At 55.2% G+C, this 21,463-nt stretch overlaps 8 protein-coding genes across 8 annotated transcripts; 4 read left to right on the forward strand and 4 right to left on the reverse strand.

Annotated features, from left to right (window-relative positions):
• Positions 1-9: 9 nt before the first annotated feature.
• BO95DRAFT_479626 (BUD22 family protein) lies at positions 10-1,686 on the reverse strand (the record flags this gene model as incomplete). Its single annotated transcript, XM_025590115.1, has 2 exons — positions 1,325-1,686; positions 10-1,182 (listed from the first exon to the last, which is right to left on the reverse strand). The coding sequence occupies exons 1-2, from the start codon at positions 1,574-1,576 to the stop codon at positions 10-12; spliced, it is 1,425 nt and encodes a 474-aa protein (XP_025445498.1). The 5' UTR covers positions 1,577-1,686.
• A 350-nt stretch (positions 1,687-2,036) lies between these two features.
• BO95DRAFT_439682 (complex I 30 kDa subunit family protein) lies at positions 2,037-3,266 on the reverse strand. Its single transcript, XM_025585783.1, has 3 exons — positions 3,026-3,266; positions 2,262-2,911; positions 2,037-2,204 (listed from the first exon to the last, which is right to left on the reverse strand). The coding sequence occupies exons 1-3, from the start codon at positions 3,180-3,182 to the stop codon at positions 2,151-2,153; spliced, it is 861 nt and encodes a 286-aa protein (XP_025445499.1). The 5' UTR covers positions 3,183-3,266; the 3' UTR covers positions 2,037-2,150.
• A 230-nt stretch (positions 3,267-3,496) lies between these two features.
• BO95DRAFT_511766 (CCR4-NOT core ubiquitin-protein ligase subunit MOT2) lies at positions 3,497-10,072 on the forward strand. Its single transcript, XM_025591461.1, has 6 exons — positions 3,497-3,857; positions 3,922-3,988; positions 4,099-4,214; positions 4,299-4,667; positions 4,736-6,282; positions 7,588-10,072. The coding sequence occupies exons 1-6, from the start codon at positions 3,805-3,807 to the stop codon at positions 9,843-9,845; spliced, it is 4,410 nt and encodes a 1,469-aa protein (XP_025445500.1). The 5' UTR covers positions 3,497-3,804; the 3' UTR covers positions 9,846-10,072.
• A 569-nt stretch (positions 10,073-10,641) lies between these two features.
• On the forward strand, positions 10,642-13,825 carry BO95DRAFT_511768 (beta-mannosidase mndA; the record flags this gene model as incomplete). The annotated part of the gene is made up of 5 exons (XM_025591462.1): positions 10,642-10,831; positions 10,906-10,912; positions 11,009-11,089; positions 11,189-11,415; positions 11,481-13,825. The coding sequence occupies 5 exons, from the start codon at positions 10,642-10,644 to the stop codon at positions 13,823-13,825; spliced, it is 2,850 nt and encodes a 949-aa protein (XP_025445501.1).
• A 463-nt stretch (positions 13,826-14,288) lies between these two features.
• On the reverse strand, positions 14,289-14,750 carry BO95DRAFT_428801 (uncharacterized protein; the record flags this gene model as incomplete). Its single annotated transcript, XM_025584864.1, has 1 exon — positions 14,289-14,750. One exon carries the CDS (start codon positions 14,748-14,750, stop codon positions 14,289-14,291), a length of 462 nt encoding a protein of 153 aa, XP_025445502.1.
• A 502-nt stretch (positions 14,751-15,252) lies between these two features.
• Positions 15,253-16,623, forward strand: BO95DRAFT_382437 (Saf4/Yju2 family protein; the record flags this gene model as incomplete). Its single annotated transcript, XM_025583393.1, has 3 exons — positions 15,253-15,388; positions 15,460-15,469; positions 15,579-16,623. The coding sequence occupies exons 1-3, from the start codon at positions 15,376-15,378 to the stop codon at positions 16,621-16,623; spliced, it is 1,068 nt and encodes a 355-aa protein (XP_025445503.1). The 5' UTR covers positions 15,253-15,375.
• Positions 16,624-16,748: 125 nt separating this feature from the next.
• BO95DRAFT_382439 (phosphotyrosyl phosphatase activator) lies at positions 16,749-18,470 on the reverse strand. The gene is made up of 3 exons (XM_025583394.1): positions 17,685-18,470; positions 17,283-17,634; positions 16,749-17,232 (listed from the first exon to the last, which is right to left on the reverse strand). Exons 1-3 carry the CDS (start codon positions 18,311-18,313, stop codon positions 16,816-16,818), a joined length of 1,398 nt encoding a protein of 465 aa, XP_025445504.1. The 5' UTR covers positions 18,314-18,470; the 3' UTR covers positions 16,749-16,815.
• A 140-nt stretch (positions 18,471-18,610) lies between these two features.
• BO95DRAFT_479633 (uncharacterized protein) lies at positions 18,611-21,158 on the forward strand (the record flags this gene model as incomplete). The annotated part of the gene is made up of 2 exons (XM_025590116.1): positions 18,611-20,903; positions 20,965-21,158. The coding sequence occupies exons 1-2, from the start codon at positions 18,743-18,745 to the stop codon at positions 21,156-21,158; spliced, it is 2,355 nt and encodes a 784-aa protein (XP_025445505.1). The 5' UTR covers positions 18,611-18,742.
• Positions 21,159-21,463: the final 305 nt, after the last annotated feature.

The raw sequence follows: 21,463 nt of genomic DNA on the forward strand, positions 1-21,463 counted from the left end.
CTGGGATGTCTAATCGAACACAACCTTCTTACCCGCAAACGAAGCCGTAGCCTTCTGTTCCTTGGCCTTCTTTGCTGCCTCCCAGGATGGATGCAAGGGCTTATCATCCTGTGGCTTCTTGGGGGGTGCTCGCTGAGGCCGACCACCATCGTGCTGCGGCCGGCCGGACGCGGAACCTGCACCATTACCGAACCTCCCTCTGCCAATGGGAGTAGAATTGCCGTCTGTCGCTCCCTTTCGCGGATCCCAACCACCATCTCTCCCTTTCCGGCCTTTCTGTTGTTGTTGCTTGACATGGTTTGCTCCCGCACCATATTTCTTCTCCCACAGCGCCCGACGCGCCTGTTGACCCATCCGGTTCTTGCGTCGGGGTGGTTCAGCGGCTTCTTTGTCGACATCCTCGGCTTCAGACTCGGACCCCGACCAGTATCCGCCCATCATGAGGGAGGGCAAGAAGGTAGTGCTGGTCGCGGGCTTTGCGGTGCCTTTTTGGGCTGGTTTGGCCTTCTTTGAGGGGGGCGAATCGGATTCTTCTTCTTCGTCTACCTCTGGGGAGGGAGAGCGCGAGATTGACATATCAGAGGGGGGTCTTCGCTGTAACATGCGAGTATCAATGTCGTCCTCGTCCTCGTCCTCCTCATCGTCCTCATCGTGATCGTCACCGTCGCCAAGCATCTGCCGCCGGGTCTCTTCCGCGTCGTCCGCGTCTTCATCTTCAGAGCCCGACGCGAGTAACCCATCGTACATCGCGTAGTCAACGCTCTCCGAATCGTCCATACTGACATCTCCGTCGCCCTCCGCACTCGCGCGCTGCGCTCGTGACCGGCCCTCCTCTACCTCGCTATCCGAAACCTCGTCCGCAGCAATCGTTTTCCTCGGCTTCTCGTCCTTCTTTGTCTTCTTCTTCTCAGCCGTCGCCTTCGCCGGCGCAGGCTTCGTCTCATCGATCTTCAACAACGACCGGATCCCGTCCATAATCCCCGGGAACACATTCTTGACCGGCGTCGACTTGTACAAGCGGGCCGTTACGTTGGCCTCGAAATTACTCTTCGGTCCCTCCGCCGACAACTTGCTGCCCATGTGTTCCTGGAACTCCTTAAAAGTCGGCGACTCGGCGATCCGTTTCGTTTTGAGGAGTTGTTTGTAGAGGTATTTCTGCGCTGTTTTAACGGGGTCCAGGTCCTATGTGTAAAAAAGTTTCAACATTAACATCGCAGACAAAACAACAAAACACGATCGCGGAAAGGGAGTCCACAACAAAGACCAAGATCCCCCGCCTAGCATGGAGACCCGGAACGACAGCAGCAGCAGGAATAGTACATACCCTCAAAATCCCCGCCTCCTCAGCCATCCTCTCCACCGCGCCCTCCTTCCCCTCCTCCTTGACCTTCTTCTCCCGCCGCTTCCACTTCTGGCGCTCGAACCCGCGCGCCAGCTTTAGCGCCTTGGCCAGCGACTCGACGCCCTGGGAGAATTTTTGCTTGAGCCGGACGGTCTGGATGTGCAGGGAGCGGGCGTCGGATTTATCGGTGGAGACATTATTGTCCGTGAGGTCGGAGAGTTTGCGTTTGGGCATTTTTTTGGTTGCGAATATCGTTTTCAAGGAAGAGTAAAGGTTGTATGTTGGTGTTTGGTTCAAGATTAAGGAAGTTTTTTTGGGGATGCGGGATTGCGGCTGGAATAATTGTAACTGCTAATTTACATTTCTGCCAAGGCGGAGGAGGGATTTTTGGGAACGTGGACGGTGAAGAAGGCGGAGCGGGATTTGGGGGAATAGGATTGGTTGATGGGGCGATGACTTTAGCGGGGCGGTTATTGGTGGGCTTTTTTGAGGTTTTTGATGGACCTGCCAGCAGGTGCCCGGGCCTCGACGGTTTCCTTGGGGTTGACGTAGTTTGGGATGGCATTGATATTGGACTTGTGTCGTTATTTTTCTGTTTCATTGGGTGTAGCTGCGTTCGCTTCATAAATGTCAGGTCGGAAACTGGAGGAGACAGATTACAAGGCAGTATTTAAAGGAAAGACGGTTATTCGAACTACATCAAACGGTGGTCGAACATCAACGTCACAAATAATTCAGGCATAGACGCGATATGTACATACAGAACAAATTAAGGAAGAAAAAAGAAAAACCATCTAAGCTAAGCCTCCTATTTCTTTTCCTCCTCCTTGGGGGGTTCCGGCTTGGGAGTAGGGAGTTTGAACTATCAGCATGTTAGTGGGTTCCCGATTTGTATTGCTTCATCACCTGAAAAACATACCGACTCAGGAGTCCGGTTGGTACCCGGACCAACAGGCTCCCAGGCGGTGGTGCCACCCTCGAAGTTCCGGAAGGCCTGTGTCAACTCGAGCGGCTCGATGACGATCCGCTTCTTCTCCTCGTCCCAGCGCAGCTCCGTGTATCCGGTCAAGGGGAAGTCCTTGCGCAGCGGGTGGCCGTCGAAGCCGTAGTCGGTCATGATGCGGCGGAGATCCGGGTGGCCGGTGAAGAAGACGCCGAACATGTCGTACACCTCGCGCTCGTACCAGAGGGCGCCCTCGAACAGGCCCGTCACGCTGGGCACGGGGCTGGCCTCGTCGGCGTAGGTCTTGACGCGGATGCGCGAGTTGTAGCGCACGCTGAGCATGTTGTAGACGACCTCGAAGCGCTGGTCGCGGGTCGGGAAGTCGACGCCCGTGATGTCCGAGATCTGGGTGTACTCGGCCGCCGTGTGGTATTTCAGGAAGGTCATCGTCGGGATCAGACCGGAGGGCGGCACGTAGATGCACAGCTCGTCCTTCCACACCGAGAACTGCTGCACGTGCTTCGGCAGGCACGACATGATGTACTGCCCGTACTTGTGCAGGCCCTCCGCCTTGTCCTGGTGCTTGTCGGCCGGGTTGACGACGGGGGCGCGCAGAGCTCCCTCAGCTGGTTTGAGTAGATTCACGGGTTAGTTTGGGGTGGTGGTAACATGAAGTTGCCCATTGTGAAGGGCGCGGTGGTCGCGGATGGAAGGGCCAGGAGTGCAATTGATGGACATACGAGAGCGCTGGGCGTGGCGCATGTTGGGGACATGATCGGTGACCGGGGTCGACGAGGCCTTCAACACAGTCGAGGAGAAAGCACGGGCGGACGACCGGGTGGCGGAGGACAAGGCACGACCGGTGCCCAGCCGCATCAGGGAGCGAGTAGCAGCCATGACGACAAGGAACAATGGCTGAGAGGTGATGAGTTGGAGGATGAGAAGGGGGCGGAGACGAGGGGGGGGGTTCAAGCAGCAGCAGCAACGGCGGCGGAGGATCCCTTGCAATTGGAGCTTTTGCCCCAAGATGTGCACGGTCACGTGCATCGAGCATTGACATAAGCGGCCGATCCCGAGGAATTTCCCAACAGCCTCAGGCAGAACAGAGGTGCAAACGCGGCAAACAGGTGCAAACCCGATCAAGCAAAGCTTCACTTCTCGCTATTCTCTGTTCGCCTCCAACTCTCCTCTTTCGCTCTTGCGTCGTGCGTCCCTCCTCCTCCTGCTGCTGCTTCGCTTGCTTCTCCTTCCCTCCCTACAGCCCGCCCCAATTACCCCACGTTTCTATAATCACTTTTCCGGACTCGGTCCTGCTTTTTCTTAAAACCTCTCTTTCCTCTTGGGCGCTCATTTACTTGCCTCTCCTGCTCCCTTTTCTCTTTGACTCTCCATCCTCTCTCACTTCCCCCCTCCTCCCTCCCCTTCCGCCCCGTTTCGGTTGATGGGTGTTAGTCTTTACTTGTGATCGTCGTCCCCGATTTCACTTGTACATCTCACAGTCTCCCTTCGACACTACATCATGTCGAGTCGTCAACAGATTGATTCCGTCATCGACGATGATGACGAGTTCTGGTACGTGTGGCCTTGCGCCGTCAGGTGCTCGAATTCTCGGGCTGACAACCTTGACTTCTTCTAGCCCTCTCTGTATCGAAGAGTTCGATCTGTCGGATAAGAACTTCAAACCTTGTCCCTGTGGATATCAGGTACGTCTTTCGCTCTCATACGTGTCCGCCCTTGCCCGAGTCAACCAGCTTTCTTCGCGTCTGGCTCCACCGAACACCCCGTCTCAAATCTAACTCGTATACATTCGCAGATCTGTCAATTCTGTTACAACAACATCAAGACCCACAGTGAAGAAGGACGTTGCCCCAACTGCAGACGTGTCTACGATGAAAGTACTATCCAATACAAGGTTCCTGATGCCGACGAGTAAGTCGCTCCCGCCGCAAGTTGATTTGCACCAATCCTCGGACCGGTCTTGGCATTAACCGGTTTTGTTCCGCAATTTTTCAGATTCAAGGCAGATCTCGCCCTCAAACATCGCAAAGCCGCCGCTGCGAAAAAGAAGGAGGCCGAGAAACGCGAGATCGAAGCCTCCAGTCGGAAGAACCTGGCCGGCGTCAGAGTCGTGCAGAAGAATCTCGTCTACGTGATCGGTCTCAACCCCACAATACGGGACGAGAGTCAGCTTCTGCAGACGCTGCGCGGCAGAGACTATTTCGGTCAATATGGTGATATCGAGAAGATCGTCGTCAGCAAGGCAAAGCCTGGTGGCAATCCGAACCAGGGTATCGGCGTTTACGTGACGTACGCGAGAAAGCAGGATGCCGCAACCTGCATAGCGGCGGTTGATGGGTCGGCTAATGGTGACCGGGTGTTACGGTAGGTGGAATCTCCGCGCTTCTCACTGGGCGTGTTGCGACCGGCACTCGGGAAACTAACAGTAGCAGGGCGCAATACGGAACCACGAAATATTGCTCGTCCTTCCTCCGCAACGAACAATGCCACAACCGAAACTGTACCTTCCTGCACGAAACTGGGGAGGATAGCGATAGTTACAGCCGTCAGGATCTCTCGTCCATGAATACCCTGTCAAGCCAACGGCCTAACGGTGCTCCTACTGCTCCCGCCTACGCCATCCCTCCGCACGTTACTCGAACCTCTGCTCAACCTTTGTCGCAACCGATGCGTCGTCAACCTAGTCGGGACGATGCAGCCGGCAGTCGGGTCCCCGATGGCCCCGCTCTTCCCTCGTCGGCTAGTTGGGCAAACAAGGACGCTGTTCTGAGTCGTGCTAGACGGGCTAGTCTCACAGGCAGTCAAGCGTCACAGAGCCCTCGGCCTGCCACTGCTACGGTCGCGCCTGTTCTGGAAGAACCCAAACCCGTGGAAAAGTCGCCGCCCTCTACGCAGCAGGAGCCCGTTCAACAATCGCCCTCTCCTCCGGAGCGTAGATCCTCGACCCCGCGTTCGCTTGAGCCTTTGCAGACACCCCCACAACCCGAGACTCCATTGCTGGACAACCTCGTTAAGGCCGTAAACTCACCCGACTTCAAGTTCATCTTCTCGGCGGCTGGTCTGCCTGCGGAAGAGATTGCCTTGATTGAGAACCACCCCTCTTTCATCGACCCGTATGGTGGCGTCAAACGTCGCGCCATGCGCGAAAAAGCTGAACAAGAGCGCGCCAGACGTGAACAAGAATTGCTCCAGTCAGCGGTTGCCGAGGAAGAGAGTCGGGAGAGTGGAAGCCTGCAGCTAGGTGGTGAGCCCGACGATGTTGTTCCCCCTCGGGGTCGCAGCGGCCGCGAGTCTCACGGTGCTATTCAACCTCCCTCCCAGCAAGGCACAACCGAGAATTCCGCTGTGGGCTCTCCTGTGTCTGCCACAAGCCACCAGTTCCAACAACTCAACCAGCAACTCAACCTAGCCGGTCGCAGCTTGACACCCCAACAACAACACCAGCTACTCATTCTGAAGTCTGCCAACGACCGCGCTGCCATGGACCAGCTTCAGGGCGGTCTCAGCTCCGCTGCTTTAGATCAAGCCGCCCAGGTTCGCCAGGGTCTTCTCCAGAGTCAGATGGCGCAGTTGAATTCGCTTCAGGCTCAAAATCGCCAGAATTCCCGTTTCTCTTTCGCCAACGAGGTCAACTCGAAGAATCTTCCTAATGCTCGCATGCTGAGCCAACAGGCATCGTTGATGCAAACTGTTGGTACCCCTAATCCGCTCGCAGCGCCCAGTCCACAGCACGGACTCAGCGGTGGCTACTTTCCCAGTGGTGTACAGGGACCACCCCCTGGCTTGAAGACGGCTGGTACGCCTCCGATCAGCGGCGGTGGTATGTTCGCCCAAGGACACGGTTTCACCACGAACACTAGTCTCGGACTTGGAGCCAGTATCGGCAAGCAAGAAGCGAACCCCGACTTGATGCGTGAGTTGCTGCGTGGCCGCAATGGTGCCGGTGCCAGTGGTTTGCAGGGTCAAGAGGCCGCTAAGCGTGAGTTCATCCTTCCTTTCCTTCAGCAGCACCAAACCCCCCCTCCCCTGACTCCTGCCAATAATGGCCTTCTCAGCTCTTTCTATGGCTCTCAGCCGGGGACCTTCTCCGAATCTGGGCCACAGAAGCAGAAGAAGAAGGGGAAGAAGCACAGACACGCTAACACTTCCTCCGGTGGAGGTGGTGTAGTAGATCTTGCGGACCCGAGCATCCTACAGGCGAGGATGCATCAGAATGCTGCTGCTACTGCTGGGCAAGCACTGTACGGGAGTCAGGGCCAAGGTGGGTACAATCAGACCATGATGTATGGCGGCGGCTTCAACCGCTGGTGATTGTTTCCCTTCCCATTTCATCTTATCCATACGCCTTCATAATGCCCTAATTGCGTTGTCGTTCCCCCTCCCCTCCCTTTACTTCCCGTTGCTCATGATGACTACCCTATTTCTCCGCATGTAACTCCGCCACCTCGCGTATGCCTTTTGCGCTTCTATCTCCTCCCCCGTTTTCTTTTTGTTTCTGATGACATGATATCATACTTATCTAGATGGGTCTGGGACATGATCTCTTATCTTTCTCTTATTCCTCATTGCGATGTTGCCCTTTCTCATTCGATGTTGAAACCTTTGCGACATATTCCACTTTGCAACGATGCATTAAGCAAACGGCTCTTGAAAAAACAAGGAATTCGGGCGGGGCGTGCCCTTGGCGTTATCTTTCATGGAATTCTTCGATTCTGCGTTGCTTCTATTTGACCTGTTGTATCTCTGTCTTCCTCTCGCTTATTGCTTTTGCTGTCCTCGATTCGCGCGTGCAGATATGGCGTCCTTGCACCCCATGGGCCCCTTGTGTTTTCCAGGTCCACTGCAAGTTGGCGGCTCTCGTTTACTACTGTTGTTCTTGCATCCATGCTGCGTTGACCTATCAGCAACTTGGTGGCCCAATCGGTCTGGTCATGGTTTTCATGTACGTTAACCTCCCTGCCCTGGCTTTTCATAAACACAAGCAGGGTCCTCTATCCGAAACCAATTTCTCACAACCACTGTTCATTTAGACACTATGCCTTGTGTGTCTTCCTGGCCACATCGGTTGGGGACCTTTATGTAATTAATTGCCTGCCTGCCCCTTTCGTATCTGCGCGTCGTCTCGTTCTGTCTTGGGAGAGTCTTGTCGGCATGCCCTGTCTGTTCTTATCTTGCTGCTTTTGCCGTTTGGATTTCGTCATTCTTGCTCTTGTCACCTCTACATGGCATCACACCCACCCATGCATCTCTCACCTGAAGATGGCTAACCGGGTTGGTCTTTTAGTTGACGAAGAATTCCCTCCTCTGGGAGCGCCGCCAAAGGACAAGCGTCCTGTTGACAGCTTCGGATATCTTATTCGCTCTCAATTTGCTAGCGACTCGCAAAGCTCAGCTCGTGCTGGGACCCCAACGCTGCCCCCCGGCCTTCCTCTTCCACACGCGCACCCCGCATCGGCCTTGTTTCAAAGTCCTTTGAATCCGTCCAGTCCAACGACTTCGGTGTCCGTGCCGCCTGGCTTGAACCCACCATTCTCTCGACTGGGGACCCCATCTCAAGCGTTTCGGGGAGACATCTCCCGACAGCCGTCGCCTGAGGTAAAGGATGCCCCTGACGATGTACCCGCTTCAAGTCGCGTCAAGAATGTGTCGGAGATCTCACTAGGCTCGCCTGTACCCAAATCCACAAGCAAAGCTCGCTCGCAAGCCAAGGATGACCTAGCTGTTGCAACTGAAAAGAAGCCCATTGGCGCGTCCAAGCCTACTTCTGCGTTCGAGAAGGTTGTTTCCACCCCGGTAAAGTCGAAGCCTATCAAATTGGACCTTTCCCTGGGGACTCCTCAGGATGCTCCTAAAGCAGATCAATCGGTTCCTAGCACGCACGGGCCAGCCCCAATTTCCGCCATCGGCTCTCGTCCCAATACCCCGTTGACCGGTGTCTCACGGGTCTCCGATTCTTCTGCTCCACGGCAGCCAAGGGTGCTTCGGGTGGTTGACACGCCTAAGACAGAGACTCCGCCCCCTCCTTCTGCCCCGCAGTCTGTCTCTTCTCTACCAGCTGCCAACAAAGCTCGCTCTAGACGTCCTAGCACATCGTCCATGAGCAGGCCAGATACTCCAGGCGATTTTGGATCCGAAGCCGACCTTTACACATCGGCATCCGTGTCCCGTGCCAACTCCCCTCCCGCTTCCTCGCGAATTGGCTCTGCTCCTGTCCGGGCTATCACCAAGAGTCAGGCTAAGAAAGAGCGACGCCAGAAGGCCAAGGAAGCGGAAGCCAAGAAGCAGGAGACTTCTACTATCGCGGAAGAGCCAGTCCAAGCTCCCATTATTGGCCGCAAGCGAAAGACTAAGAAGACTCCTGTGACCACTCCCGACACTTCGGCTGCAGCGCCAGAAACCGCCGGGGAAGCTGGAAAGCCCGTCACTCCGGCTAGTGCTGAGGGCAACGGCAAGGTAGAACAGCGAGCTGAAGCTGTCAAGAAGGCCAAATCCAAGGAGAAGGCGTCCAAGGAGGTTAGCCCCGCTCCTGTCGAGGTGAAAGCAACTCCCGAGCCCAGCACTCCTGCTGAAGCTTGGCGTTCAAAGAATACCGTCGAACAGTTGATCAAGGATGCAGAGTCCAGCAGCGGTTCCATCAAGGACCTGTTCGCCGAACGAACATCCTCTTTGCAAGTTTTGCTCGCCCAACTCCACAAATCGGGCCACCTGGATCTGAATCATCACCCCTTGTTCAACCCCACCAATCTCAACCAGCGGTTTGACATGAAGTGCACCTCGGACGACTATGAGATTCTGAAACAGCCAATTGAACTTGCCGAGGAACACCGAAAGGCTTTGCTCCGTGGAGAGCCCATTCGTATTCACTCGGACCCTGGCTTGTTGAAGGACCGCTGTCTGATCACCCCTCGCGGCTGTGTCCTTCGTCATTTGTCGCAGGAAGAGGAAGACCGCTATCTAGCGCTGGAGAAGAGCATTGCTTGGGCAGTTGAATCATTTCAGGAATACTCGTCTGCTCCCATCACGGAACCAGATGTGACCAATCGCGTCGGTGGCCTCGATGCTCTCTTCGCCACACCGGAGAACTTCAATATCTGCTGGGCGGACGAGAACTCGGTTACCCTTTCTGCTGTGTCCGCGTCAGCATCTCTGTCTGGCGCGCCCGAGGTGATCAATTCGTCAAGCATCCCTGCCCCGCCCAATGTTCTCTCGGCCATGGAAGCGGACAGCACCCGAAGCCACAATTGGGCCATTGCCAACACCGCCGAACTGGTGAACGCAACGGCCACTTCGGTACGCTCCTTTGCTGCCGCCACGGCTAAGCATATGTTGGGTGCAGCGGGCGTTGTCATGGGTAGTATTCCCGACCTGGACGATGTGGTGGGCATGACGACCGAAGAATTACGCTCCTTCGCGGTCAAATCGCAGAAGGATCTGGAGTCGTCGCGCAAGGAACTGGACACGATTGACAAGAAACTCAATGCTCTGGTGAAGCGAAACCGTAAGCTCGCGCAGCAGGCTTTGGCCACGGCCGTTGAGGGCTAAGGCGTTGTGGACTGACGGTATCTCACTTCCAATTGTATCAACATTTCTCTCTTTTCTGTTTATGATGAGCTCGGCTTCTGCCTCTGTATTTTTTATAAGGCCCGTATTTTCACCCATGTTGCAGGAATAAATTCGATTGCATGGCGTCTGGGATGGATGGATTGGGTTGACAGCCGGTTAAACATAATGCATCATACGTTGATACTCGCATAATTGCACAATTGAAGCGAACGAGTGGGTAAAGCCAAGGTTACATCGATTCTGATTCTGTCTCCTGGGCGGGGATCTGCACTGCACCTCCGCCCACTAGTCAATTTAATGCTTGTTTGGTTTGTTTCTCCCGCCAACCTCCATCCTTCATCTCTCTTCCCATTTATCCGGTCCTACGTGGATTCAATCGTACAATTGGCTTTGGTCTTCATCTTGGACATGCCTCAATGGCCTGATGAAGCTTCCAAATCGCCAAGCGGAGACCCGAGTAACCAAATATCCAGCACTGCATACCAGAGCACAAATGTGGCCTGTCCGATTGCCGTCCGGACATTCCGTACAACCAGCTTCCCCCTCCCTTGGCTCCGTCACTTTGACTTATATAGTCTAGTCGCTCAGACTTGGACCCTTGCTGCAGGATGGCAAGACGTCACTCATTATTGTCTCGGCTGAACTCCGATTCTTCCTGGTTGTCGTCGTGACATGAGATAAAACCCCCTCTTCTTGCCCGCAAGTGGAGCGTGGATCAAGAAACAATCATCATCTACAAGCTCCCTCTTTTCCCTGCTGAAGCAAAAGAACAACCATGCGTGCGCTTCCCACAACAGCCATCACGCTGCTAGGCGTATTATTCTTGCCCTCAGCGAGCAAAAGCCAATATGTCCGTGACCTGGGTGCTGAACAATGGACGCTCAGCAGTGCCGCGTTGAATCGTACGGTGCCGGCCCAGTTTCCGTCTCAGGTACATATGGATCTCTTGCGGGAGGGAATAATTGGTGAGATCATGGTTTCTCTTATTTGCCAACTGGTTTCCGGGCTGAGATTTGCTGACTGTGTTGAATGTTTACAGATGAACCGTAAGTGTTGACCTGCACCCTGCTCCGATGATCCCCTAATTTTCGAGAGGGTACTGCATGTCGTTCGGCGGTCTTTTCTAACAAGGCTCTGCACAGGTATAATGATTTGAATGACTTCAATTTGAGGTGGATTGCGGATGCCAATTGGACGTACACCAGTGGGAAAATCGAAGGCTTGTAAGTGATTCGCTCCTGTTACCTTGGTGATAGAGATTTGGGTCTGTTTTGTGTGAGAAGGAATTTGAGCTGGCTAATCTGAACCTTTGATTACTATAGAGGAGAGGACTATGATTCCACGTGGCTGGTGTTCGACGGGCTGGACACGTTCACCTCGATCTCGTTCTGCGGGCAGCTCGTCGGGGCGACGGATAACCAGTTTCGACAGTACATGTTCGATGTCTCTTCCATTCTTCGAGATTGTCCTGAGGAGCCAACTTTGAGTATTCAGTTTGGCAGTGCGCCAAATATTGTGGATGCCATTGCACAGGACCCGAGTTCGCCGAGTTAGTGCCTTTTGTTTCTCCTGAAGATTGTTTTGATGGGGGATGAGAGGCTAATGATAGTTTAGCATGGCCCGAGGGAGTCCAGATCACCTATGAGTATCCTAATCGGTGGTTCATGCGCAAGGAACAGTCGGACTTTGGCTGGGACTGGGGTCCGGCATTTGCGCCGGCTGGACCCTGGAAGCCTGGATACGTGGTTCAGTTGAAACAGGCGGCACCGGTGTATGTCCGCAACACGGACCTAGATATCTACCGGCTGGGACAGATCAACTACCTCCCGCCTGACCAGACCCAGCCGTGGGTGGTGAATGCTAGTCTGGACTATTTGGGCTCTCTGCCAGAGAACCCGTCTATGGCGATTGAGGTGAAAGATCTACAGTCTGGAGAGATTCTTGCTTCACGGCCACTGACCAACATCACTGTTACCGTGGGCTCGGTCACGGGTGTCACGGTTCTGGAGGGAGTTGACCCGAAATTATGGTGGCCGCAAGGCCTGGGTGAGCAGAATCTCTATAATGTGACCATTTCGGTTACCGACGGGGGAAATCACTCCATCGCTGAAGTCACGAAGCGAACTGGTTTCCGCACGATCTTCCTCAATCAGCGCAATATCACCGACGCTCAGCTGGCGCAAGGGATCGCTCCTGGGGCGAACTGGCACTTTGAAGTCAATGGACATGAGCTCTATGCCAAAGGATCAAACCTGATTCCACCGGACTGCTTCTGGACTCGGGTTACCGAGGACACGATGACTCGGTTGTTCGATGCAGTCGTGGCGGGCAACCAGAACATGCTCCGCGTCTGGTCCTCCGGGGCATACCTTCACGATTATATCTACGACCTGGCGGACGAGAAGGGAATCCTTCTGTGGAGTGAATTCCAGTTCAGCGACGCGCTGTACCCTACGGACGACGCTTTCTTGAAGAACGTCGCTGCGGAGGTAGTTTACAACGTCCGACGAGTTAACCACCACCCATCTCTGGCCCTATGGGCCGGTGGCAACGAGATCGAATCTCTGATGCTGCTGCTTGTCGAGGCGGCCGATCCGGAGTCGTACCCTTTTTACGTGGGCGAGTACGAAAAGCTATACATCAGTCTCTTCCTGCCGCTCGTCTACGAAAACACGCGGTCCATCTCTTACTCCCCCAGCAGCACTACCGAGGGCTACCTGGACATCGACCTCTCCGCACCCGTCCCCATGGCTGAGCGCTACAGCAACACCACGGAGGGCGAATACTACGGCGACACGGACCATTACAACTACGACGCGAGCATCGCCTTCGATTACGGCACCTATCCTGTGGGCCGGTTCGCCAACGAGTTCGGCTTCCACAGCATGCCCAGCCTGCAAACCTGGCAGCAAGCGCTCACGGACCCGGCCGATCTGACCTTCAACAGCAGCGTCGTCATGCTCCGCAACCACCACTACCCCGCGGGCGGGCTCATGACCGACAACTACCACAACACCTCGCTCGGCATGGGCGAGATGACCCAGGGCGTGCTGGCCTACTACCCGACGCCCAACATCCCGTCCGACCCCCTGGCCAACTTCAGCGCCTGGTGCCACGCGACCCAGCTCTTCCAGGCGGACCTCTACAAGTCGCAGATTCAGTTCTACCGGCGTGGCAGCGGGCGGCCAGAGCGCCAACTGGGGTCCCTGTACTGGCAGCTTGAGGACATCTGGCAGGCGCCCTCGTGGGCGGGGATCGAGTACGGCGGCCGCTGGAAGGTCCTTCACTACGTGGCGCGCGACATCTACAAGCCCGTGATCGTCTCGCCGTTCTGGAACTATACCACCGGCGCCCTGGACATCTACGTCACCTCGGACCTGTGGACGGCGGCCTCGGGGAGCGTCACCCTTACCTGGCGCGATCTGTCGGGCAAGCCCATCGCCGCGAACGGCGGCCTCCCCATCAAGCCGCTTCCCTTCCACGTCGGCGCCCTCAACTCCACCCGTCTGTATCGGATGAACATGAAGCAGCAGCCCCTGCCGCGGCACGAGGATGCCATCCTGGCCTTGGAGCTGACCGCCACCGGGTGCTTGCCGAACACCGACGAGGAGGTCACCTTCACCCATGAGCAATGGTTCACGCCCGCATTCCCGAAGGACCTGGATCTGGTTGATCCCCGGGTGAGGGTTGGGTATGATGCGGAGTCGGGGAAGTTCGAGGTCGAGGCGACGGCCGGGGTGGCGCTGTATACGTGGTTGGAGCACCCGGAGGGGGTGGTGGGGTATTTCGAGGAGAATTCGTTTGTGGTGGTGCCGGGTCAGAAGAAGATCGTGGGGTTTGTGGTGCAGGCGGATGAGACGGATGGGGAGTGGGTGCATGATGTGACGGTCAGGAGTCTGTGGGATCTGAATGGGGGGGATAAAGGGAGACGTGATGATCCTCGTGAGGATGGGATCTAGTACTCAGTGAGCGGTTAGGGTAGTGTATAGAATTGAATGAATAACATTGTTATGTGAGATGAATCGCTTTGTGAATGGATACTGTACTACTTATGCAAAGCCTGCACGGCTTATAGCTAGAGCATAAGCTCGACCCCTGCTCTTCTCATTGCTAGAGAACTATACACGCCATTGTGAAGCGCCAGACTTCTGGTTTTGTTACATGTCCTGCCCGACTGACCTCGCCTGTATAGTTGGGTGTGCACAGCCCTATACCCATAAGGAATGATGCAACAAGAAATGGAAGGCAGTGTACAGGGCGAGCCGCATGAGAAATTGACCCTTCTAGCAGTGATACAGAAGGAGCGTCAATTCTACGACACCAGCGGTCCTCCACGGCCTTTGCGCCATTCACCGCTACGTCATGGTCCATCATTCTTTTGTAATCAGGTCATTAACAACAGGATCCGATATGGTGTAGTGGCTAAGTTGCTCGCCGCAGTGCGCTCGATTCCGATGTAGTGTACCGGACGGGCAATCTTCCTAAGATGTAAAGTTGGGGATATCCCAGGTCACTCGCCATCACATCGCAGGCGAGAGAAGAAAGTATTTTGGTGTATATATTGTTCATGGGGATATCTAGTAGTGGATGGAAGACTGCCTGCTTCTTTTGGATTGTAGAATTGACTGCAGTGCCATATGCTTTGGAGACGGTTAGTCCCAAGACCAACGCTCTCAGTTCGGTGACCATTTCTGCGAGTGGGCCGTTTTTTGTATGCGGCAGTGAGAGATGAGGCTGGAGGAGCCCGTCGTCTGTATGGATAGTCTCTCCATGAAACTCGATTCGGGATCGGTTCTTTTGTTGTGCGAAGCAGTAAGGGGAATTGACATACCTCTTTTTATGTCTTTCTCTTTCTGCATTCCGCGGGATCTCCAATGCATGCATTTCTGAGTGTACAGAGGGGAAACTCCTCTTTTCAAGAATAATGCGTAGGATCGAGAGGGAAAAAACCCTGATAGACCTACATTTTCCACGCTTTGGGAAGATCATCTATGTGAGATGAAAAGTATACCAATGCTATCCCAGACTAACTCACAAACCACAAACCAAGAACACACTCAGATAATAACAGGACTGGCATCAACCTATTAGGAGTGAGAGGTCTTCGCATGAGTGATAGATGGAACTATGAGTAGATTCATTACAAGACATAAGTTAAAGGCGACTAAGCAACACCCGCATAACTTGACTCGCCTGCAACCGCCTTGCTAGACACATGACCGGCAGAACGCCCGCGACCTCGCGAGAGAAATTCAGGCACCAGCCTATGAACAGGTCCAGAAAATCAGGCATCGAAACTGTTCAATCCAGGCGGTGGCAGAAAATCAGGTCGCCTCGACACACCATTCCCACTGGGCCACTCTATACTTCCTTATCAACGCCTTCCCCCACCACAATCCCCCCCCGGCGTCCTCATCGCGCCGGCCTACCAGGCCCGGTAGAATTCAATCTACACCTCTCCAACCCACCATCTAACCTTGACCCCCTCAAGGGAAATTTTTACTCCAAGATGCAAGGCTTCAGTAAGCCCCCCCGCACCCCACACCAGCCCATCATCACCAGCAATCACTAACCACAACGCACTAACTTACAGACATGGGACGGTTCGTCTTCCGCTATCCCCCCCTCAAACCCCCGTTCACCCTCCCCACCCCTCAACCCACCCCAACCCCCCTTTCTCTATCCATATTCACTCCTGACGCACCGCGATAGATACGTCCCCCCGGACCAAGAAGGCACAACGACCGGCAACGCGCTCCACAAGAAACACCCGCTCGGGGCGCGCGCGCGCCACCTCAAGACGACCGGCGCGCTCACCGTGCGCTTCGAGATGCCCTTCGCCGTCTGGTGCACCACGTGCCGCCCGCACGAGACCCTGATCGGCCAGGGGGTGCGGTTCAACGCCGAGAAGAAACCCGTGGGGCGGTACTACTCCACCCCCGTGTACAGTTTCCGGATGAAGCATGCCGCCTGCGGCGGGTGGATTGAGATCCGGACCGATCCCCGGAATACCGAGTATGTGGTTGTGGAAGGGGGCCGGAGGAGGGATTTGGGGGCCGCTGATGGGGGGCAGGGGCAGGGGGAAGGGGGCGCTGAGATTTTGGTGGGGGGTGCTGGGCATGGGCAGAGGAACAATGAGGTGGATCCGTTTGCGAGGTTGGAGGGGAAGGTGGAGGATAAGAGACGGGGTGATGCGGAGACGGAGAGGATCCTGGAGTTGCAGGCGCGCCAGGCGAGGGATTGGGAGGATCCGTATGAGAATTCGCGGCGGTTGAGGAGGGGTTTCCGGGAGGTGAGGAAGGGGTTGGAGAGGAAGGAGGCCGATACGCAGTTGCTGAGGGATAAGTTGAGTTTGGGGATTGAGGTCGTGGATGAGACGGAGGAGGATCGCGTTAGGGCCGGCTTGGTGGAGTTTGGCGGGCAGGAGGATATGTCCACCAGGCTGAAGCCGTTGTTTGCGCCGGGGAAGCCGTCTCGATCGACGGGCATGGTCGCGGATGCGTTGGAGACCCGCAAGGCCCTGTTTCGCAGTGAGTTGAGGGGTAATACTCGCGCGGCTGTGGATCCGTTCCTCAGTAGCGATTCGAGTGAATGGCGCCCGGAGAGCAAGAGACGGAGGACTGTTGCGAGTATTCGGCTTGCTGAGGAGGAGGCGAGAGAAAGCAGTGCAACGCCTGACAGTGAATCTGTGAGAACGGCACAGACCACGCCGCTGGCTTCAGCTGGGCTGGTGGATTACGCGTCGGATTCTGATTGATTCTACATTGTGCATATTCTACATTGGCGTTACTTTGGTGGTTCGTGATACCCTGGGTGGTTGTTGATATCATGTTGATTTTTATGACTGCATGGCTGCATTCCTTCTACTCTGAAGTTCGTGATGTAAAAAATGGGCATCTTTGATGCTAAGGGTATATGGTAGACAGTAGAACTTTTGAAGATGGCCTGCTTACTTAGCCCAAGGGGCCTTCGTGAGCATGTCCTCCTGGGCTGCCGGTCCACCCGGAGCCGGCCTTTGCTGGGCACTCGCCCACGGCGCTCGGGTAGGCGCCATGGGTCCCGGGGGTAACCGTGAGGTATCAGGGAGAATCGGGGCTCTTGCTGGGCCTCCAGCCCAGGGTGCAGCGGTGCCACCACCCGCGGGGCTTGTCTGTGAGCCCGCAGCCCAAGGCGCCGTGGTCCCCGGTGCAGGATGCTGCGTGGAAGGTTCCTGGGGTCGCGACTGGGGCCCTGAAGCGGCATGCACCGTAGACGGAGGGGGCACCGCGTTAGGGTCGCGATCCCAGCTGAACAAGGATCCAAAGGGAAAATGCTGGACGACGGGGAACTTGGACAGGACTTCCGCGTTGTACATCTTGATCATACCCTAGCAGCTGTCAGTTGCCAATGATTCTGCTCGGTCCGACGCCTAAGTACCTTGTTGATCTTGGCCCAGCCAGTGCGGATGCCTGAAATATCGTAGAGCATCGGACTATGTTCCCAGAACGGCCCCTTCTTCACATCGTAGATGAACCCAATAGCAGAGAAATACAGGTTTGTTTGTCGCTCCCGTTCCACGACGGCCGCCTTCGCGACACCGTTGGGGTCAGGTGCATCAGGCAGGGAGCCCTCCTCAGGTACTTGGTCCGTTTGCGAAAGCGCCGGGGCGTACTGCGCCGAGCCGAAGATGTAGGGAATGAACGAATGATCGTCTAATCCCCACACGCCGTGAGACCCGGCCGGCTCCAGGGTGTAGCTCTTGATGATGATGCGGGCAAGTTCCAGGTAACTCATTCAGATTTAGTAGGATATCGATCGTTGATTGGACATGGAACTCACGGTTGGATCACGCCCAAAACGATAGCTCGTTCCTCCACCCCTGGGGTGTTCCGAGGAAACCCGTTTAGTTTCCATAAGGCGCCCAAGAAGGCCAGAAAGCTCAGCTCATGACCCGTGCCGTAATCCAGGCGTTGGGGGCTTCCCCAGCTACCCAGGAAATAGGCCTTCAGCTCCACCTCTGCTGTCGGGCCGTCGGGGTCGGACGATTTAGTCTTCAGAAGGTCTACGGGCAGGCACTCTTCCAGTAGGCTTGAGACGCGGCTCTCCACAATCTCATACCATCGGCGGAAGCTAATATTCCCGAACCTGCGGGGCCCCTTATCGGGTGGTGCTTCTTCCAGGATCGCTTCGAGCTTGGATAGTAGTTGTTGTAGTTGACGGACGGGGGCGGAGTACTCGACCGCATCCGATCCCACCGGCCAGGTCTGGACACGCCCATCTGGCGATTTGGCAGGGAACATGGACCGGTTGAGCTGCAGCAGGAAGGTCATAATGTCCACATAGCCTTTGGAGCACAAGAACTCCGACACATCCTGGTGCTCGTGGATGCGTTTGATGGGCTCCCTGAAGCTGTGTCCCGCCGAGGGGTCAATGACAGGCAAGACACGGACTAGCCCGTTTGCAGCCATCTTGGAAATTGGTGAAACTGTTTTCTTTGTCTGAGTAATGAATGAGTCTCAGCGATCAGGCGGTCTAATTGTCTGATTTGATAGATCAGATTTTGGGGCTGCACCAACAGGTTGCGTTGCCCTCGTGAAAGCCGTGGTTGTGGTGGGACGGACGGGCAGCGGAGTTGCTGTTGTTTGCTCTGCCGACTTATCGATAACGGTCGATGACGCTTGGAAGGACTAGTAGTAAATTAGTGTGTTATCGATTGTTTTGGTCCGACAAGCCGCAGCCGCAGCCGCAGGCAGCTTCAGCTGTCAGTCCCCCCCCGGATTCAACCCCGGCAAATTTCACGCTGACTTTCGTTTTCCCCCCTCATTTTCAAGTCATAATGCTATGAAGGAAATGTATCTGCTTGTACCGTTGAGGTTCAAACCCTATGGGCGTTCAACATGGCAAGATCTCCGCAACCCGCCGCGTCGCGACGAAGGAAGCGTGACTCCACCACGCAGTCGGTCGATTTTTTGAACACCGTGATGCACAAGACCTTTCTCTCCAAATCAAACATCAACTCTCCGAATACTCCTACACGCCGCTCACGTCGCATCACTCTAGCACAGATCCGACCGTCTCATGAGGACCTGTGGGAGATTCCGCGATCCCCTGAATTGGCCCCGGCGTCGGAGCCCCGACGCCGACTCCCAGCGAATCTCCCCACCGCGCAACCATCGTGGAAAAATCGACTGCGAGGCACTTCAGTGCCCGAATATGGCAGCGGAGTGCTTGCGTCCGGGAGGAAAGAGCAACAGAATGGCGGGGTTGCGGAAGGCGATAGCGGGGAAGGAAGTGAGGATGCTTACGACAATGCTGAGGAAGATGAAGATGCGAATGTTCTTGCAGACATTGGCGACGAGGAAGCCCATAGGTCCGACGATGACACCGAGATGATTGATTTCCAAGAGGAGGGATCCATGGAAGACGATCCACCTCAGTTGAATCTTTTCTCCGATAATGATCAAGAGCTTGGACCTGCACAGCATACTTCCCGTTCGTCGTCCGTGGCAGATGACGATGGGTCGCAGCTACAATCAGTGAAAGGACTGGCGACGCCGAGTAGTGCTCACTCACATCTAGCCGAAGACATGGATCTTTCTGGCGATGAGCAAGAGCATGCCTCCGAAGCATCGGACAGTAGCCAGCGCCAATCCACAAGTCCATTTTCTCAGGCTGGAAGCGATAATGATGAAGAAATGGAAAGCTTGTCAATTGAAGCATTGGGCGATGACAACTCAGATACTATGGGTCAGACTTCTCGACGAGGAAAGGCTTCGATACCAGTGGAAAAGGGCCTCAGTCCCAAGTGCCTGGGCGAAACAGAGCGAAGAAGAACACGAGCAACAGAAACAGCACTTCCCAGCAACTCGCGAAGCCTTCTTGTCGGATTATCAGCCTCAGGTCGAAAAGAGCCACCGCTGGGACGATCAAGCAAGTTGGCAACTACAAGATACCAAGGTGGAGCAGATCTATCGCGCCATTTACGGACTCGCAATCAAACTCGAACAATTCAAGACATGCCTGATGAAACCCGTGAAGAATCCACAGACGATGCACACAGCCCCACTGATTCAAGTGATAGCCGCAATGACTCGGGCGGCTCTGGCGTGCATTCTGCTGAGGCCGAACCGTCCCCGATTGTAACCCCAAGAAAACGGAGACGGACCGCTGTCCCGTCCCCAACCGTGCAAGCACCCCCGTCCCGCCCACAGGCAGATGTAGCACAGCCGACTCCTGGATCACCACATTCGGGACGCACTGATTCTGAAAGTGATCAACATCCGCAGAGTGAATCCAATGAAAATAGCAGTTCCAGCCAGAGCTCGGACGAGGAATCGGATTCCCTAGCGGACAGCCCGTGGTTCGTGAAAGCGTCCGAGGCGGATGGCCAAAAGGAAAGTTGGAAGGCTATCATCAGGCAAGGTCGGAAATCGACGCGACTGAGTCAGTCATACAGAACTACTGAGCTCGACTCGATCCGAAAACCGATCTGGTCGATGATCGCGCTCTACAACAACCTCGTAGAACGCTCCGAGGGTGGCGAAGGGCCCTCTGACAATGAAGTCTCACATTGCGGTCGACTCCTGAGGAAGGCCAACGAGAAGCACGAAAAGCTGCTCCAGAAGGTTTTTAATCTGGGCAAGGCAGGTAGTACCCGGGCCGACAAGAAGCAGGGTGTGGCCCTGGTGCGGGCCTTCTACAGAGAGATAATCCCGCCTATGGCGCGGGTTGTGTTCCTCTGCTATGAGATCTACCACATACACGAGAATCTCTTCAGCGAGGCGTATGGTAACCTTCATGATCATCTGACTACGCTTGCCGAGTGGGCTCAATGGGTTGACTCGATCTCTGGCTATCTGGGCGATGAACCGAGCTGCGTTGAGTCGGGCCTTCGTCGCGCCCTCGAAAAGCTCGTCCAGGCTATGAATTATGGCCTAGTGAAGAAAGCGCCACGACACAAGCCCCCCGCGAAAAAGAAAGGGCCGCCACGGGGGAACCTGACCCCATGGACGCAGGACGAAGAGGATGCTCTTCGCCAGGGACTGCAGGAATATCCCGGTAAGTGCTTTCCCACCCTGATTGGACATTCTAGATTGAGGCTGACAAGACGATCTTGTAGAGAAGTCGAGCAACCGGTATAAGTTGATCATGGGGGATTTTCGGCGGCGGCTCTCGAAGCGCGGGATCATTGATCTTCGCAAGAAAGCTCAGGAAATGTATGAGAAGTACATGTCGGAGATCGGAGAGGAGTTGACGACGGAGGAGGGTCGGAACAAATGGGAGTGGGTGACAAACATCCCAGGTTCGCGGTAATTTTAAACTCATTGGTGGTGGTGGTGGTGTTGAGTTCCAACCACGGGCTTGGGATGTAACCATGGGTCACATTGTTCTGGATAGCGGGGAAAGGAGAAAGGGGGGATTGATCCACAACAAACAGTTGACCCGAGGAGGTGAAAGAATTCAATTCAATGTAGATATTGTCAGAAACTCAATGACACGATGTTGTTCTGGAGACGTATACATTGCAGTGCAGTGCAGTGCTAACATTTAAATAGTGCACCTGGCAGGGTGGGAGGAGACTGGCTTTTGGTTCTAATTGGGAGGGAGCTTCATTCTGG

Source organism: Aspergillus brunneoviolaceus, assembly GCF_003184695.1.
Source record: "Aspergillus brunneoviolaceus CBS 621.78 unplaced genomic scaffold BO95scaffold_11, whole genome shotgun sequence".
Lineage (NCBI taxonomy): Eukaryota > Fungi > Ascomycota > Eurotiomycetes > Eurotiales > Aspergillaceae > Aspergillus > Aspergillus brunneoviolaceus.